Source organism: Capra hircus, chromosome 6 (genome assembly GCF_001704415.2).
Source record: "Capra hircus breed San Clemente chromosome 6, ASM170441v1, whole genome shotgun sequence".
Taxonomy (NCBI): Eukaryota; Metazoa; Chordata; class Mammalia; order Artiodactyla; family Bovidae; genus Capra; species Capra hircus.
The window spans coordinates 59,712,447-59,731,208 of NC_030813.1; the positions used below are offsets into that span (position 1 = coordinate 59,712,447).

Below are 18,762 nucleotides of genomic sequence, written 5' to 3' on the forward strand. Positions count from 1 at the left end.
GGTTAGGACTCTGCTGTCACTGCCGTGGGCCCAGGTTTGATACCTGGTCAGGGAACTAGATCCCATAAGCCCAGAAAAAATATATTAAAAAAAAAAAAGATAATTTTGAAACTTCTAAAATCACTGTGAAATAAATGTAAAAATAAGTTAGGCATTTGTTGTTTATAAGGTTTAGGTATAGTTTTACCTAGAGCAGGATACTTATAGTTAGCAAGAGAAGTAAAAGTTTATGTGAGTGATGACATATGTGGGAGTTTCATTGTCTTCTGATTTATGTAGGTCCATCTTTATGCTATGAATATTCTTGCCTTCTTTATTTAACTTGCTGTTGCAGTATTTATCTGTTACCTTATCTACCCTCTGCTTTTATTTTGTAGTTACATTACTTCTTAATTCTCTTAGAAATTAATAAAAATACTTTCAAGCTATCATAAAAATTTATTATTCATGGTATACTTTGATTAAATAATACAAGTCATAGCCTTTGGAAGTTTGTAGTTCAGGATAGTACTGATTCTGTTAAAAAATATTTAGGGCACATAAACAATTGAATAAGTAGGTGAGGAAAGAAGAGCCTTAAATATATAGAGAGGTCTGAATGCTCACATTTTTTGATGGTAGGGGATGAGAGGCTCTGTTGAAAAGGAGTTAGGAAAAGATTCGTAAATGCTGCAGTGTTGCAAAATGGATAAGAATATGGGCTCCTTAGCTGTGTTTCCTGGCTTCATCTCCCAAAGCTTAATCTTGACAGATTATAAGATCTCTCTATATTTCAGCTCCTCATTTGCAAAATGGCAATAACACTTTGCTTATAAGGATCTCATAAGCATTATGAATTAATACTTGTAATGGACTTATAATAACATCTGGATGTAGAAAACTGGTCAGGTGTGATTTCACTTAGGAAGGCTTCATGGGAGAGGTGGGCCTTTGAGAACTCCTGCAATACAGAAAGGAAGATGAGTTGACAAATAAGGAAAATGCACTAAGGTTGAAAGTATTAATATAATGATTTGGCAAAAGTGCTCTGAGTCTGAAAATAACATTGAGCGTGGTTTAAAAAAAAATTTAGCAAGTGACATCTCAAATGAGAGCTGTCCTCCCTATCTCTCATTTGACTTAATTGTGCAAATCATGTTGATTGACTCTTTGTGACTTTGTAAATCAATCTTAAGCATTTTCCTTGGTAGCAAATGACAGGTGGTACAGAGGCAGACCTAGTTTCACATGCATTAAGCTTAAGTAAGTTGGAAAGGAGCCCGGGAGGTGTCCTGTTTTGGGAACAAATTTAGAATCTTAACTTTAATATTTAATGCATAATAAACACCTTAACTGAAAATCTCCTGTTACTTATTTAATTCAAAAAACAGTTTGAGTGCTTCTTGTATGCCAGGCTATGTGCTAGGTGTTGGGATTACAATAAAGGGGTGTGTTCATCATGTATTAGGGAAAGATCAGGTATCTTGTCTTTCAATTGAAAGATTCTTTAGTTTAAATCATAATATTAATGTTCTTTAGTTTAAATATATTAACAGTATTAATATTACTAATTATAACAGTAAGAGATTTCGTTATAATACTTAAAAAAAAATCTTACAGCCCAAGAGACAATGAAGATATTACTTCTGAGAAAGAAGAAAATGTTTTATCCTCGTCTTTGAAGCATCTAGAGTTAACTGAAGAGAATAAACTTGATGTGACCAAAGAAAATATGTTACCTGAGAATATTGCATATCTCCCTAACGCTGATTTAAACAAAGGAAAAAAAGAAATAAGTGATATGAATCCCAATATTCAGAATGCTTTCATTCAGGAATCTCCAAACACTTACTTTCCTGATTCTGAAAGCGAAGTACAAGTTACAGACAAAAGTGAAAAAGAAGAGCCAGTAGAAATGGCTCTTGAAAAAGAATGTAGTGAAACCAATGCAGATAGTTTGTTAGAGAGAATGTCACCAAGTAGTTGTTATGGTGAAAATAATCAAGGGGACTGTGGTCTTTCAAATCCTGTACCCCATCAAAATGAAAAATCTTTATCTAGTGAAATATTGGAAGAAAGAGCGGCAGTAAAGAAAAAAGCCTTTGGAAAACAAAAAGGCAAATCAACTTTGGAAAAGTTTCCAAAACATGAGCTGTCATTTGTTGGTGACTGGCCAGTTGATAAGAGTATTGGTCAGAGGACAAAAAGGAACCGAAAAATGGAAAAAGCCTCATCTGTACAAAATGACAAAAAGTATAATCGCCTTCAGTCACATAAAATATTAGATAATAGTTTATCTGTGAGTGTAGATTGTATCCAGGCACAAGAATCTCCATATGAAAATGTAGAGGATGACAACATTTCACAGTGTGATGATGCCTTGGAATCTTTCAACAGCTGTAAATATGATACTTATAAAAACACTGAAAGAGATTCATTCAACATTGTGGGTGACTGGCCTTCCCTTGATTCATTAGCTCAGAGAGAGCACAGATCAAGAATGCCAAAGGCTGGCTTAAATGAACCCAACCTAGAATTTGGAACCAACAACAGTATGAATGAAATATCCTTATACTCTTCACATGAGGCCTGTTGGGGCACAAGCCCTGAAGAGCTAAAAACATTGGGTACTTGTACTCGAAGTTCTGAAATGTTGCCCAATGAAATGACCTATGAGCGTAAGACTTGTCCAAGTAAAAAGATTCATAGGGAACACACATTGTCTCTTCCTTATATCAATAGTGTGCCAACTGTCCAGGGAGAAGTAGGACCGCAAACTTTAGCTGAATTTTCAGAAGAAAAGACTAAAGGAGCCCCTGGAATAGGAGTAGGCATGTGTACCCAGACTGAACCACAGGATTTTGCTCTCTTATGGAAAGTAGAAAAAAATAAAATTAGTGTTTCCGATTCTCTGAGAGTATTAACAGGAAGATTAGATGGATTTAAACCCAAAACTTTGAATATTAACACAAAATTGGATGTTCAAGAAACAATTCCATATAGGGTAATGTATGACAAAAGCACGTATGTGGAAGAAAGTGAGCTTACCAGTGCTGATGAATCTGAAAATCTTAACATTCTTTGTAAACTATTTGGGTCTTTTTCATTAGAAGCCCTAAAAGACTTATATGAGAGGTGTAACAAAGATATTATTTGGGCCACAAGCCTTTTATTGGATTCTGAAACCAAATTGTGTGAGGATACTGAATTTGAGAATATAAAAAAATCATACGATGAAGCACAAATTGGGCCGTTTTCTCTGGGACTGAATTTGAAGGAAATTATTAGCCAAAGAGGAAGCTTAGAGGATTCTAATTTTTCTGTACCAGAATTTAGCCATGGAATTGAAAGCAATAACATTGACGTACAGTCTACCTGTGATTCCAAAAAGGAAAACTTAGAGGAGGCAGAAATAAGAGCTATAACTACTGAAAAACCTGGATTAATAACAAGTATACTTCCTACTGTAGAGCTAAATAATAGTAATGAAGTACTTCCTAATAGTCAAACAGAACTTTCAGGTTTATATAATGTGAAGCAGTTTTTTCCAGATACTCTAAAAGCTACTACCACTAAAACTGTGAGTGAAATGGAAAAGAATTCAGAAGTTGCAGAGACTGGAGATAATATACCTTCTTCTTTGAATTTGTCTGACATTTTGAACTCTGTATCAAGCGCTTCAAATCTTGAATTACATGAAGAAACTTATTTTACTAACTCTTCTGAAATACATAAAAATGACACTCTTCCAAAGGACAATGTGAAATTTCCAAACACAGAAGAATTTATGATTGAAGAAGAACAGGAAATGGAGACAATTCTGATGGCAGGGAGTGCTTTGTCAGCTGGAGTTACTGGAGAAGATAAAGCTGAGGCACTGAATCCCACTCCAGTGACAACCAAATCTCTGACCATAGACTGTCTTGAATTGGCATTGCCCCCTGAACTGGCTTTTCAGCTCAATGAATTATTTGGCCCTGTTGGTATTGATTCAGGTAAGGAAAAAGTAACTTATTACCTATATGTGCATTTTTCTGTGACTAGAATATAGATAGTTTTAGTTCAATTTTAAAATTATTTTGTATGTTAACAAATGTAAAAGTCTGTTGACTGCATTATTGTTTCTGGCACCATGTGTTTGTAGAGGATTTTTAAATACATAATTTTAAGAAACAGAGAGTATAGAGTTTGTATTCATCCCATGCATATATTGAAAATTTTCTCTGGTATTTACCTCATACTTGTTTGCACAGATACATCTTTTTAATCCCTTGATGCTACTCCAGATACACGTAAGGCAAGATAATTCCTTAGGACACACTTATTGGAAAGTCTTAATGGAAGTGAACATATTAAATATATTTAGTGTAATGGACATGAATAACTTACATATATGAAGCATTGTATAATTGCATCTGCCAAGAAGTGTCAATACAATGACATGTTACATAAAAATATTCCAAGAGTTTTAAAACTAGAGACATAGGTTAGTAATTAAAAATATAGATTTTTTTTTTTATGATGTGTAAGGTAGTTGAGTATGTTTTCTGCAAATGTATAATGAGTAATGGTCATATTTTCTTTTCTCTTTTTCCTCTCCTCATAAGGGTCCCTAACAGTTGAGGATTGTGTGGTTCATATAGATCTGAATCTGGCTAAAGTGATTCATGAGAAATGGAAAGAATCTGTAATGGTTGGTAGGCTTCTTTTTATAAAGAGCTCCTTTTGTGTCCATTTTGTCGCCTTTGCTCTTCATTACAATCTGTTACGTTATATGAAAGATTCTATTGAATTTTTAGTTTGAGAGAGAATGAATTTTACCAGTTAACAGATTACTGATATTTTTTCTCTTTCCAGTATTTTAGATTGTATCCAGACTGACCAAACTATATAATAAATGATGGAGCTCAATATGATTGATTTTTTATTTTAGGAAAAAAAATCATAGTTTTTTGCTCCTTAAAGACTTGAAATGCTAAATAGTTTCATAAACAGTTTTTTAAAAATTACAGCATAAGAGCTCTATAAGTGGAAAAGATACATAGATGTAGTCATAATTTATGTTTATCTAGATTTATTAGATTTAGCAAGAATGACTGATAGTCTTATAAGGAGAAATGATTACTGAGAAAAATAACATAAGCTTGTTTTCTAATGCACCCTTTTTTGCCAATCCCCTATTCTGCCTTTGTGTTTAGGAGCGACAAAGACAAGAAGAGGTATCTTTTGGCAAGTTAATGCAAGGTAAATCACATAGTTTCACTTCTGATGTTCTTACCTTGATGTTGAAACTTGATGTGTGTGTATGAATTTAAACTCATTTTAAATATACTTCCACAAAATATGTTACCAAAGAATTTTGATTTGTAGATAAGTTTTAAAAAATTTAACATTTAATATTGATATAAAATAAAACTTAAAGAGGAAAAAAGTCCCTGTATTATTTAACTTTCAGGTTATAACTGAAAACTAACACAACATTATAGATCAACTATACTTCAATTGAAAATTTTTTTTTCAACTATGAGGCTATGAAGCACCTAGGTGTGCTCTAATGCATATATTCAGAATGTTTCCTGTTAATGATTTTGTTCTGAATGATAGAAAACTGTTCTGATTTGAGAACAATAAAATATTCCTATCTTTGATAGCATCATTGAAATATTACTTTGGCTATTAAATTTTTATTGATGTTAATATGATTAGAGCATAAAAGTCAGCCTGCTTTCTGGGTATATCTGTCAAACTGAAAATATTTAATTCCAGAAGATTTCTTAGATGCAGTGTCTTAAGTGGTTAGTGCACAGTGGCAGACCTGTTCTAGGTCCTGCTTTTGTGCTTGAGTTTCTCTAGATGCTTCTGTCCACTTCATACTAGGACTCCGGACTGAAGATGGTTAGAGTAAAGATTCTTAACTTTAATCTAGACCTGTATTGTAGCTTCAAGAACCAAAGTTATTTGAGAGCTGGAGGTTCCCAAATAGTATTAGTTATTCAGTATTAGCTTTTTCTTCACTTTCCAGGAGAGCAAAAGTATATATCAGAATGTGTTACTCTAAGAAAAGCTGAAATATACATTAAATATTACTGTTATGAACTTCTTAGAATGTTCAGTTCCTTCTTTATCTTGAGTATCAATGTTCAGTGTTTATTGTGTGCCTTCAGTGGGTTACAGATTTGCAAAAATATTAATCCTTTCAGTTCTTAGAGTGGCCAGGCAGAGCTGACCAGCTGCTCTAGCTGGTCGCTCCTGGCTGGCTGCAGCTTCCTCTGTTTATCAATGTATATGTGTGTTACTGTTCTCTCTGTTGAAGGGATATGAAAAAGAGTGGGAAGCATTGGGTTGATTTACAGTGATACTCAGATTGTTGCTCATTTGAATTATTCCTACATTTGTACATATTTCATACTTACAATTATGTGAAGATATATTTTGAAATTTGCAAACTGTATTATAAGCAAAGAGTAAAAAGTCATGTTTTCTGGGTCTGTCTGAGGTATATATTTACATCAGAATAATTGTTAATTTGTACATTTGTTATTCACGGTCTGACACTATTGATAACTGCTTTTGTAGATCCTTCCCTGGTTGGGCATGTTGGTCTTGATAATTCAGAACAAAAATCATCTCAGAGAACAGGCAAAAAATTACTGAAGACTTTAGCAGCACCTGAAATGCTACCCTTATTGGATCATTGGAACACTCAAACTAAAAAAGTATCACTCAGAGAAATAATGTCAGAAGAAATTGCCTTACAGGAAAAGCATGATTTGGTATGAGTTAGTATAAATATTAAGCATTTGTTTCTTACTCTAGTTTGATTATATATTTAGTTTGTGATTTTCATTTGATTCTACTTTCTATAGTCTGGAATCTGTTTTAACCTGATTGAAGTTAGTGTTAAAATTGAAAAATGTTTTAAATGTAGTTTGAAGTTAAAGGTTTTTACTTCTGCAAAATTAGTTGACATTCTATAACAGTAAGCCAGTTATGTTAAATCTGTTGTTTTGGATTTAATTTTGCAGATGTATATTTCTTGTCTATAATTTTACTTCTGTAAATTTTTTCATTCTAGAAAAACATGAAAGAAATATTTCATTTGAAGATAATTTCATTCATAAGTTAGAATAAGAAATGACTGTTTTGCTATTGAAGAGTTCATATTTGAAGCAAAATTTTTTAGAGGAAAATTTTAGAAACTTTCAAATCTTAAGTACTCTTCTTTTCCTATCTAATTTTTCAATAAGACAAGTTCAAACAGATATTTCACTTTGCTCTGAATTTAATTTTTTTTCTTTTTCAGCCTATTGACTGAACTGAACTGAACTATCTGAATTCATAAGAGAATTTGGTTTCTTTTGCATTTCTTTTTCTTAACCTTTTTTGGAATTCTGAAAATTAGTATTCAGTCAGTTCAGTCGCTTAGTCGTGTCCGATTCTTTGTGACCCCATGAATCGTAGCACATCAGGCCTCCCTGTCCATCACCAACTCCCGGAGTTCACTCAGACTCAGGTCCATAGAGTCAGTGATGCCATCCAGCCATCTCATCCTCTGTCATCCCCTTCCCCTCCTGCCCCCAATCCCTCCCAGCATCAGAATCTTTTTCAATGAGTCAACGCTTCCCATGAGGTGGCCAAAGTGCTGGAGTTTCAGCTTCAGCATCATTCCTTCCAAAGAAATCCCAGGGCTGATCTCCTTCAGAATGGACTGGTTGGATCTCCTTGCAGTCCAAGGGACTCTCAAGAGTCTTCTCCAACACCACAGTTCAAAAGCATCAATTCTTTGGCGCTCAGCCTTCTTCACAGTCCAACTCTCACATCCATACATGACTACTGGAAAAATCATAGCCTTGACTAGACGGACCTTAGTCGGCAAAGTAATGTCTCTGCTTTTCAGTCTGCTATCTAGGTTAGTAATAACTTTTCTTCCAAGGAGTAAGCATCTTTTAATTTCATGGCTGCAGTCACCATCTGCAGTGATTTTGGAGCCCCAAAAAATGAAGTCTGACACGGTTTCCACTGTTTCCCCATCTATTTCCCATGAAGTGATGGGATCAGATGCCATGATCTTAATTTTCTGAATGTTGAGCTTTAAGCCAACTTTTTCGCTCTCCTCTTTCACTTTCATCAAGAGGCTTTTCAGTTCCTCTTCACTTTCTGCCATAAGGGTGATGTCATCTGCATATCTGAGGTTATTGATGTTTCTCCCAGCAATCTTGATTTCAGCTTGTGTTTCTTCCAGCTCAGCGTTTCTCATGATGTACTCTGCACAGAAGTTAAATAAGCAGGGTGACAATATACAGCCTTGACGTAGTCCTTTTCCTGTTTGGAACCAGTCTGTTGTTCCATGTCCAGTTCTAACTGTTGCTTCCTGACCTGCATATAGGTTTCTGAAGAGGCAGATCAGGTGGTGGTCTGGTATTCCCATCTCTTTCAGAATTTTCCACAGTTTATTGTGATCCACACAGTCAAAGGCTTTGGCATAGTCAATAAAGCAGAAATAGATGTTTTTCTGGAACTCTCGTGCTTTTTCGATGATCCAGTGGATGTTGGCAATTTGATCTCTGGTTCCTCTGCCTTTTCTAAAACCAGCTTGAACATCAGGAAGTTCATGGTTCAGGTATTGCTGAAACCTGGCTTGGAGAATTTTGAGCATTACTTTACTAGCGTGTGAGATGAGTGCAATTGTGCAGTAGTTTGAGCATTCTTTGGCATTGCCTTTCTTTGGGATTGGAATGAAAACTGACCTTTTCCAGTCCTGTGGCCACTGCTGAGTTTTCCAAATGTGCTGGCGTATTGAGTGTAGCACTTTCACAGCATCATCTTTCAGGATTTGAAATAGCTCAACTGGAATGCCATCACCTCCACTAGCTTTGTTTGTAGTGATGCTTTCTAAGGCCCACTTGACTTCACATTCCAGGATGTCTGGCTCTAGGTGAGTGATCACACCATCGTGATTATCTTGGTCGTGAAGATCTTTTTTGTACAGTTCTTCCTGTGGTGTATTCCTGCCGCCTCTTCTTAAAATCTTCTGCTTCTGTTAGATCCCTACCATTTCTGTCCTTTATCGAGCCCATCTTTGCATGAAATGTTTCCTTGGTGTCTCTAATTTTCTTGAAGAGATCTCTAGTCTCCCATTCTGTTGTTTCCCTCTGTTCCTTTGCATTGATCGCTGAAGAAGGCTTTCTTATCTCTTCTTGCTATTCTTTGGAACTCTGCATTCAGATGCTTATATCTTTCCTTTTCTCCTTTGCTTTTTGCCTCTTTTCTTTTCACAGCCATTTGTAAGGCCTCCCCAGACAGCCATTTTGCTTTTTTGCATTTCTTTTCCATGGGGATGGTCTTGATCCCTGTCTCCTGTACAATGTCACGAACCTCTGTCCATAGTTCATCAGGCACTCTGTCTATCAGATATAGTCCCTTAAATCTATTTCTCATTTCCACTGTATAATCATAAGGGATTTGATTTAGGTCATACCTAAATGGTCTAGTGGTTTTCCCTATTTTTTTCAATTTAAGTCTGAATTTGGCAATAAGGAGTTCATGATCTGAGCCAGTCAGCTCCTGGTCTTGTTTTTGTTGACTGTATAGAGCTTCTCCATCTTTGGCTGCAAAGAATATAATCAATCTGATTTTGGTGTTGACCATCTGGTGATGTCCATGTGTAGAGTTTTTTCTTGTGTTGTTGGAAGAGGGTGTTTGCTATGACCAGTGCATTTTCTTGGCAAAACTTTATTAGTCTTTGCCCTGCTTCATTCCTTATTCCAAGGCCAAATTTGTGTGTTACTCCAGGTGTTTCTTGACTTCCTACTTTTGCATTCCAGTCCCCTATAATGAAAAGGACATCTTTTTTGGGTGTTAGTTCTAAAAGGTCTTGTAGATCTTCATAGAACCGTTCAGCTTCTTCATCAAAAGGGAAAAGACCTTAGAGATTATTAGTTCAGTTCTCAAGGAAAAAAAGAAATTCTTAGTTGGTGATCTTACCACCTTTTCCCCTCTTTTTCCTACTTATTTGACTGCTCAAAGGAACATCTTTATATTGGTTGAAATATATATTGATAGAATGGGGCGTAGAAAGAACGATCGGATTCTTCCACTTTCATATTTATTTTCCCCACTTGTTAATTAATTTGGAAATATGCTACCATTACCAACTTTACGTGTTTATATAATCCAAGGAACAGTCTCTTCAGTAGGATCTTATAATTTAGTGTTGTTTCAGATATCCTCTTCAATTTACATATAAGGAAAGCCTAGAACTTACACTCAAATGATGAGACACTTTTTGTTGAAATGGTGTTTTCTGCTGCTGAAACTTTTCTTTATGGTTCTAGCCTGCCTTTTTATCTCTTAGTATACCTGGGTTGGGAAGATCTCCTGGAGAAACAGTCTACCCACTCTAGTACTGTGGCCTAGAGGATTCCATGGACTGTGTATAGTTCGTGCCGTCGCAAAGAGTCAGACACAACTGAGCAGCTTTCACTTCACTTCACATAATGATGAACAAATAAGTTTCTTTGAGTTTCCAACTTAATTTTTTTTCTGTCAGTGATTTTTCTTGTCTTTTTGTGAATTTGATAATAGAAGCTATACTCTTTTGATCCTAAAGATATTCCTGCTTAAGTAGTGCCTCAGTAAGAGAATTTCTGGAAAAATTTCTCAGTAATTTCTCAGAATTTTCCAAAGGAGAAATACACTTTACATTCTTTTAAAGCAAAGAATATAAAATAAAAATTAGGCATAATGCATGAAGAGAATAATTAATTGTAAGATGATTGTTGTTGTTCAGTTGCTAAGTCATGTCCGACTCTGCGACTTCATGAACTGCAGCACACCGAGCTTCCTTGTCCTTCACTATCTCTTGGAATTTGCTCAAACTCTTGTCCAGTGAGTCGCTGATGCGATCCAACGATCTCATCCTCTATCTCCCCCTTCTCCTTCTGCCCTCCATCTTTCCCAGCATCAGGGTCTTTTCCAGTGAGCTGACTCTTTGCATCAGGTGGCCAAAGTCTTAGAGCTTCAGCTTCAGCATCAGTCCTTCCAAAGAGTATTCAGGGTTGACTTCCTTTAGGATTGACTGATTTGATCTCCTTGCTGTTTTCAGTTAATTGATAAGACCTTAGAACTTGTAGTTTAGAGATACCCTATGACCTGACAGATGCTAGTAAATCTGATCACTGAGGTTTTTAAAAAAAAAAAAATCACTGAATTTTTTAGTAAGATCAGATTATAATGTATATCTTAAAATAAGATGTGAAATATTAAAAATGCTTGAGGTGGCTTGTTTTCATCACTCTTGTGGTATGTGATACATTCAGCTTCACCAGTCTTTTTGACTGGTCAGGTTGTTGCTTATTGTGATTCTTTTTCTGTTGTTGTTTGATATTATAAATGGCCTAAATATGGCTAGGTTTCAAAACCAATAGCTATTCTAGGACTGTCCCAAATTATTGTAATTTTTACATTTTCAGATACCCTTTGAACTTTTATAGGAAGTTATTTTTTAGACACTAGGACTTTGGAATAAACAAAAATATTACATAGTTAAATCATAATGTTAACAAATTGTCTTAGAGTTAGAAATCCCTTTACAAATGATTACTATAATCCTTAATTAGAATTAAATTAGCACATATTAGAAAAGCCTGTTTGGTTTGGCAATTTAAACAATCCAAATACGACTTTGAAAAAATAACACTTAGCAATTCTCATATAATTCCTTTGGAATAAATATGTTTGTGAAAAAAAAATTTTAATGTGGATTTTTCTGTCAACCTGAATTTGCACCTCATTTGTACGTTGTAGTTTCTGCCCATTGAGGAGAATGTGTTTTTAAGGACGTTGTTCACAGCATCACACAGTGTCCCTTTTATGAGGACCCATGCGAGAAATTTCTTTCAGGTCTCAGTACCAGAAAAAGCTGTTGTTCTCCTGAGCAGCTGATTTTTTATTTCATGGACACTGAGAATCTTTGTTTTCTCGTTTGCTTTGGCTATTGAGAAGCTCAGAACTGAATTTGTGACCCACCTTTAGGAATTGTACAGGATTTTGTAGCATGCATTTATTTATACTAATTTTCTTGTTAGCCTTATCCTGTATTCTTACTTTTATTTTCTCTACTGTCTGATTTCTTCATTTATTTATATCCTGTTTATATGTATATACTTCACCCTTTTTATATGTGTAATATATGATCAAATGTGGGCTTCCCTGGTGGCTCAGACGGTAAAGAATCCATCTGCAATGTGGGAGACCTGTGTTCAATCCCTGTGTTGGGACGATCCTCTGGAGGAGGGCGTGGCAACCCACTCCAGTATTCTTTCCTGGAGAACCCCGTGAACAGAGGATCCTGGCGGGCTACAGTCCGTAGGGTCGCAGAGAGTTGGACATGACTGAGCGACACAGCGCATGTGTCATATGTGATAGTATATATATATATATACACATGCACACACATATATATGTATATGTGTGATTATGTTTGTGTATTAATAAGCAGCTTCGAATACTTAGTAAAAAATGGGATATAAATAAACAGTGCAAGAATACTTATATTTCTATTTTCAGCCTTTAATCAATGAAGAAAGTCTGTGGTTACTTTTAAATTATTAGTGTTTTTGCAATGAAATAACCGTGGTTTTGGATCAGCATAACTAGTATTGTAAATTCCATAGTAAGAATGAGTTTTGTCTTTTTTGTTTGTTTTAGAAAAGGGAGACACTTATGTTTGAGAAAGATTGTGCCACTAAGCTAAAGGAGAAGCAACTCTTTAAGATATTTCCAGCCATTAACCAAAATTTCCTGGTGGACATTTTCAAGGACCACAAGTGAGTACTAGAAGGTTTGTCTGTAGTTTCTGTTGTGATGTGATTGAAAGTGTATGTCATACATTTTAATCTCTTATTTTTATTTTTTCTGATAACAAAAATAATAGAGGTATATTATAAACCATTTAAATGCAGTAATGTAGAAAGTGAGGAATTTTTGTCAATTGGTTCATATTCCTCCTCAATTTTTTCTCGTGTTCATATACTAAGTATGCGTACACATGTGTACCTATTTATTTTGTTGACTGTATATATATATATAGATTGTGTTTTATATAGTATTTTGTAGTTTTGCTGTTATTTATTTTTTCTGTCCATACTTTGTGACAGAATAAATACTCTTTTCTTTTTAATGTCTATAGAGTATTCCATAGTACTCTGAAAGTGATTTCTTAAAGTACTGTCGTTTGTTTAAACATGCTCTGTTTATAGGCTTTTTGACTATAAGAAAAGTTGGAAACCATGTTGCACTGAGCAACATTGAACATACATTTTTGTGTGCATGGATGAATGTTATCGTAAGCTAGTTTCTAAAAGTGAAATTGCTGATTCAGAGTAGATACACTAAAAATGTTTATAGCTAATGCCAAATTTCCTTTTATAAGGGCTTTCCATATTACTTATATGCACTGATTGTGTAACTTGCCCTGAACATTAAGAATCTTTAATTTTTTGCCAGTCTGGTGGGAAAAATATTTCATTGTTGCTTAAATTTTTATTATTAGTGATGTTGAGCTTTTTTCCCATTGATTTCTTTTTCTATTAAATTGCTTCTTTTTGCCTGTCTTCTTTTGGTTCTTTGTATTTCTTTTTACATTTATGAGAATTCTTTATATATTATGTGTAGTTATCTTTGTTAATATAGATTATAATAAATCTTCTTGATAAAATCTCATTGATCATAAACATTTTTTAATTCATGTTTTATCAGAAAATTGTTTTTCGTATTGGTTTGGAGTTTTAACTCTTTTTGAGAAATCTGCCCTACCCCAACATTATGGAATTTATTTATTCCATATTTATTCCAATATTTATTTTTAAATTTGCTTTTTTTTTAAAGAAACTTTTTAATAATTTTATTTATTTATTTATTTTTGGCTGTCCTGTGTCTTTGTTGCTGCTCAAGCTTTTCTCTAGTTGTGGCGAACAGGGGCTGCTCTCTACTTGTGGCATGCAGGCTTTGCACTGCGGTGGCTTCTCTTGTTGTGGGGCACATCTTCAGTAGTTGCGATTCTTGGGCTCTAGAGCACAGGCTCAATAGTTGTGGCACATGGGCTTAGTTGCTCTGAGGCATGTGGGATCCTCCCAGACCAGGGATCGAACCCATGTCTCCTTGCGTTGGCAGGTGGACTCTTTACCACTGAGTCACCAGTGAAGCCCTTAATTTATTTTTCTTAATTTATATATTTGACTGCACCAGATCTTAGCTGGAGCGCACAGGATCTTCGACTATCATTCAGTATTTTTAATAGTGAAATTTAAAAAATTTACCTAACATTTTTGCATGTTTAGTATGAAGTAGAGATTTAACTTAATTTTTTTCCGAATGATAAACTGGGTAGATAGGTGAATGATAAACTGGGTAGATAGGTCATCTTTACACACTGATATAAAATATAGCCACTAATATTTCTCACATTCTCAAATATACATTTTCTTTTATTGACTCTTTGATTCCATTGAGCCATTTGGTCCTAAATTTTATTTTCAATATTGTAGTGTAATAGTGTGTTTTGATGTTTGCTGTGTTGGGAATGCTTCTGGTAGGAGTAATACATAGTTTTGATCTTAATGTATTCCTTAAATTTTTATTTTAGCAAGAGTTGTTTTAAATAGGTGCCTTTTTAGGCTCTTTGGAGACTCTAATACAGATTTTTTTCTTTAGTTTACTAGTATATTTCATGTCAATCACCAGTAATTTTTAGAATAAAAATTCTCTCATATTTTTGTTTTTTTCCTTTAATGCAATATCAGAATTGATTTCAGGCTTTTTGCAACAGTTATTAAGTGAGATTAGTCTGTAATTTTCTGTTTCTTTGTTGTCTTTGTCAGATTTGGTTTTAGGGTTTTATTTGGTATTTGGCTTAATAAAAGGGCTTTCCTGGTGGCTCAATGGTAAAGAATCAAGCTGCAATGCGGGAGATGCAGGTTTAGTCCCTGGGTTAAGAGGATCCCCTGGAGAAGGAAATGGCAACCCACTTTAGTATTCCTTCCTGGAAAATTCCAGAGGACAGAGGAATCTAGAGGGACACAGTTCATGGGGTCACAGAGTCAGACACGACTGAGCAACTTGCTCTGGAAAATTGAGATAAATTGGTACCTTGAAGATTCTGGGGTTGTGCCTTTTTAGGGAAGTCTTTTAGAATTTTTCACTACCTTTTAAGGGTATTGCTTTATTCAAATATTTGCCTGTTTTTTTTTTTTTTTCCTGTGAGTCTTTTCTGGTGGTTTGTCTTCTAGAAAACCATTTGTTTTACCTTGATTTTCAGGTTTATTATTGTTAAGTTATATTAATATTCTGTGATAATTAAAACTATTGTTTTGTATTTGATCATATCCTTTTTTCCTTTCCTAAGATTTTTTTTTTTTTTTCTGTTTTCTTTGTTTTTGCTGTTTGTCAGAATGGCCCTTTTAAAGAGCAAGCTCTTGGTTTATTGATCAAAGTGTTTTATATTCTCTAATCATTTATTTTTGCTTTTCTTTTTGATAATTGCTTTCTATTTTTGTTGGTTCCTTTCTCTTTAAATTTGTTGACATATCTTCAATTCTTTGGTTAGTTTGTTTCCTTTCAGTATTTGATAACAAATATATTTAAGGGTATGAATTTTTCTCTATTTTATGTTTTTGATATATATATGTGATATTTTGATTTTGATATATAGTACTTTCATTTTTTTCTGTAAAAATCTAATTCAGTTTGATTTTCTCATTCATCCAAGAGTTTGAAATTTTCTAAATGGATTGATAGTTTGGTGGTGATGGTAGTGGTGGTGGTGGTTACTGTTTATTTTGTTTTGTTGTGTTGAGGCATAAGAATGCAGCCTGAAAGAGTCCTGCTTTTGGGAATTTGAAATTTTCTTTATGGTTTAATACATGATCAGTTATTATAAATATTACATGAAGGTGCTTTTGAAAAAGAATATTCTCTGCTGAGTATGCAGAGTTCTAAATATGTCACTTGAATCAAGTTTTTCGTGATATTATTTCAGCCCACAAATTTTCTATTTATTTTTGTTACCTGAGCAACTGTTTTCTTAGAATTATGTGTTAAAATACCCCAGGCATTGGGGGTTAGGAGGGTTGGTGCTGGCATATGGCAACTCTCTTCTGTGGGAACCTAGGGCAAGAAGGTCTGATGTGAAACTACCCAGAGTTGTGGGTCCCAGGTGAGGTTAGAGGACTGAGTACTTCCTTTCAGTACTCAGAATGATTGATCAGTAAGGTCCCAAGGGTAGGTATTATGATATTCAGTGATCCTCCATTTGTCTGCCAACAGCTGGATACTTGTCTCAGCAGTAGTGTTAGCTTCACCCTGATAAGAAGGGTTCAGTTCAGTTCAGTCACTCAGTCGTGTCCGACTCTTTGCGACCCCATGAATCACAGCACTCCAGGCCTCCCTGTCCAACACCAACTCCCGGAGTTCACTCAAACTCATATCCATCGAGTCGGTGATGCCATCCAGCCACCTCATCCTCTGTCATCCCCTTCTCCTTCTGCCCCCAATCCCTCCCAGCATCAGGGTCTTTTCCAATGAGTCAACTCTTCGCATGAGGTGGCCAAAGTATTGGAGTTTCAGCTTTAGCATCAGTCCTTCCAATGAACACCCAGGACTGATCTCCTGTAGGATGGACTGGTTGGACTTCCTTGCAGGCCATGGGACTCCCAAGAGTCTTCTCCAACACCACAGTTCAAAAGCATCAATTCTTTGGCATTCAGCTTTCTTCACAGTCCAACTCTCACATCCATACATGACCACTGGAAAAACCATAGTCTTGTCTAGATGGACCTTTGTTGGCAAAGTAATGTCTCTGCTTTTGAATATGCTGTCTAGGTTGGTCATAACTTTTCTTCCAAGGAGTAAGTGTCTTTTAATTTCATGGCTGCAGTCACCATCTGCAGTGATTCTGGAGCCCAAGAAAATAAAGTCTGGTACTGTTTCCACTGTTTCCCCATCTATTTCCCATGAAGTGATGGGACCAGATGCCATGATCTTCGTTTTCTGAATGTTGAGCTTGAAGCCAACTTTTTCACTCTCCTCTTTCACTTTCATCAAGAGGCTCTTTAGTTCTTCTTCACTTTCTGCCATAAGGTTGGTGTTATCTGCATATCTGACGTTATTGATGTTTTTCCCGGCAATCTTGATTCCAGCTTGTGCTTCTTCCAGCCTAGTGTTTCTCATGATGTACTCTGCATATAAGGTAAATAAACAGGGTGACAGTATACAGCCTTGACGTACTCCTTTTCCTATTTGGAACCAGTCTGTTGTTCCATGTCCAGTTCTAACTGTTGCTTCCTGACCTGCATATAGGTTTCTCAAGAGGCAGGTCAGGTGGTCTCTTTCAGAATTTTCCACAGTTTATTGTGATCCACATAGTCAAAGGCTTTGGCATAGTCAGTAAAGCAGAAATAGATGTTTTTTTCTGGAACTCTCTTGCTTTTTCGATCATGCAGCAGATGTTGGCAATTTGATCTCTGGTTCCTCTGCCTTTTCTAAAACCAGCTTGAACATCTGGAAGTTCACGGTTCATGTATCGCTGAAGCCTGGCTTGGAGAAGGTTCAGTCAGTTACTTACTGCATTATATGCCTGCAGTGTAATCTTCCAGAACCATATACTTCTAACAACACCTGTGGTGGAGACTGGCTTCTAGCCCTGAAAGTGAAAGTGAAATCACTCAGTCGTGTCCAACTCTTTGCGACCCCTGGACTGTAGCCTACCAGGCTCCTCTGTCCATGAGATTTCCCAGGCAATAGTACTGGAATGGATTGCCATTTCCTTCTCCAGGGGATCTTCCCAACCCAGGGATCGAACCCCTGTCTCCCGCATTGTAGACAGACGCTTTACTGTCTGAGCCACCAGGGAAGCCTGGCTTCTAGCCCTAAAAGTGGGCAAACTAGGTGATTTTAAGGACTGGTTAGGATGTTGACAATTTCTGGCAATTTCTAGCCCCCAAGAAACTCCTATTTGTTGAGTATATGTTAGGCAGTAAGATGAGAGTGCTCAAGTGGAATTGGTAGTCCCAAACGATTCCCCTTCAGGGGTTGCTTTAATAAATTGAAGAATAGCAAAATATCACAGTATTTTGCATAAGTATTGCATTTCAAAAATAGTCCTTTGTGGTCAGCTCTTCATTATCTAGCCTTTGGAAGAGATCAGAATCATGAAAAGTAATAAGTATAAAATCATTTATAATTTGCTTTGGAAAGAGTTTCTTTGGTTATGGGAACATGAGTGTTTCAGGCTTTTGTCAATTTTTGTAGCATTTCATATTCTACATAATGTAGTATCACCATGAAAATATGCCTAAATGGTGTAGTGTTGGGAGGTAGGATAGTTTTTACTTTTTCCTTTCCATATCTCTGCTTAGAATTTCTTTGACTGGAACCCCATGGTTTAAGTAAAATGTGAAATTTGACAGAATACGATCTTAGCGTAAAGATCTATTGTCTGTTTTTCATGTATGAAGGAAGCTGAAATGTGTGAATTCAGAGAGGACTAAGTATGTGTGATAAGAGGAAAGAAAGAGTTGTGGAAAATCTACCTGGAATAAAATATAAGAATAGGAATTAATTATTAATATGTTACTTTGGGGTATTCATTTAAAAAATTAATTTTTGAGATCCTCTTAACTTTACACTTTCTGTTCATTCTTGAGTCTTGAGTTGCACAACGAGCATTTAATTTTGATGTTTAAAACTAAGAAGTGAGCCAATTTTTCGTATTCTTCTAAGATGTTT

The 18,762-nt window shown here is 35.5% G+C and overlaps 1 protein-coding gene across 2 annotated transcripts in view; it reads left to right on the plus strand.

The window, feature by feature from the left end:
* The window catches only part of LOC102173648 (NEDD4-binding protein 2), a 57,378-nt gene that overhangs the window by 19,067 nt on the left and 19,549 nt on the right, over positions 1 to 18,762 (plus strand). For both annotated transcript variants that reach the window (XM_018049382.1, XM_013964594.2), the window contains 5 exons: positions 1,600 to 3,974; positions 4,587 to 4,672; positions 5,178 to 5,223; positions 6,556 to 6,752; positions 12,688 to 12,806. In XM_018049382.1, coding sequence (XP_017904871.1) covers positions 1,600 to 3,974; positions 4,587 to 4,672; positions 5,178 to 5,223; positions 6,556 to 6,752; positions 12,688 to 12,806 — 2,823 coding nt within the window. The remainder of the gene's footprint in view (positions 1 to 1,599; positions 3,975 to 4,586; positions 4,673 to 5,177; positions 5,224 to 6,555; positions 6,753 to 12,687; positions 12,807 to 18,762) is intronic.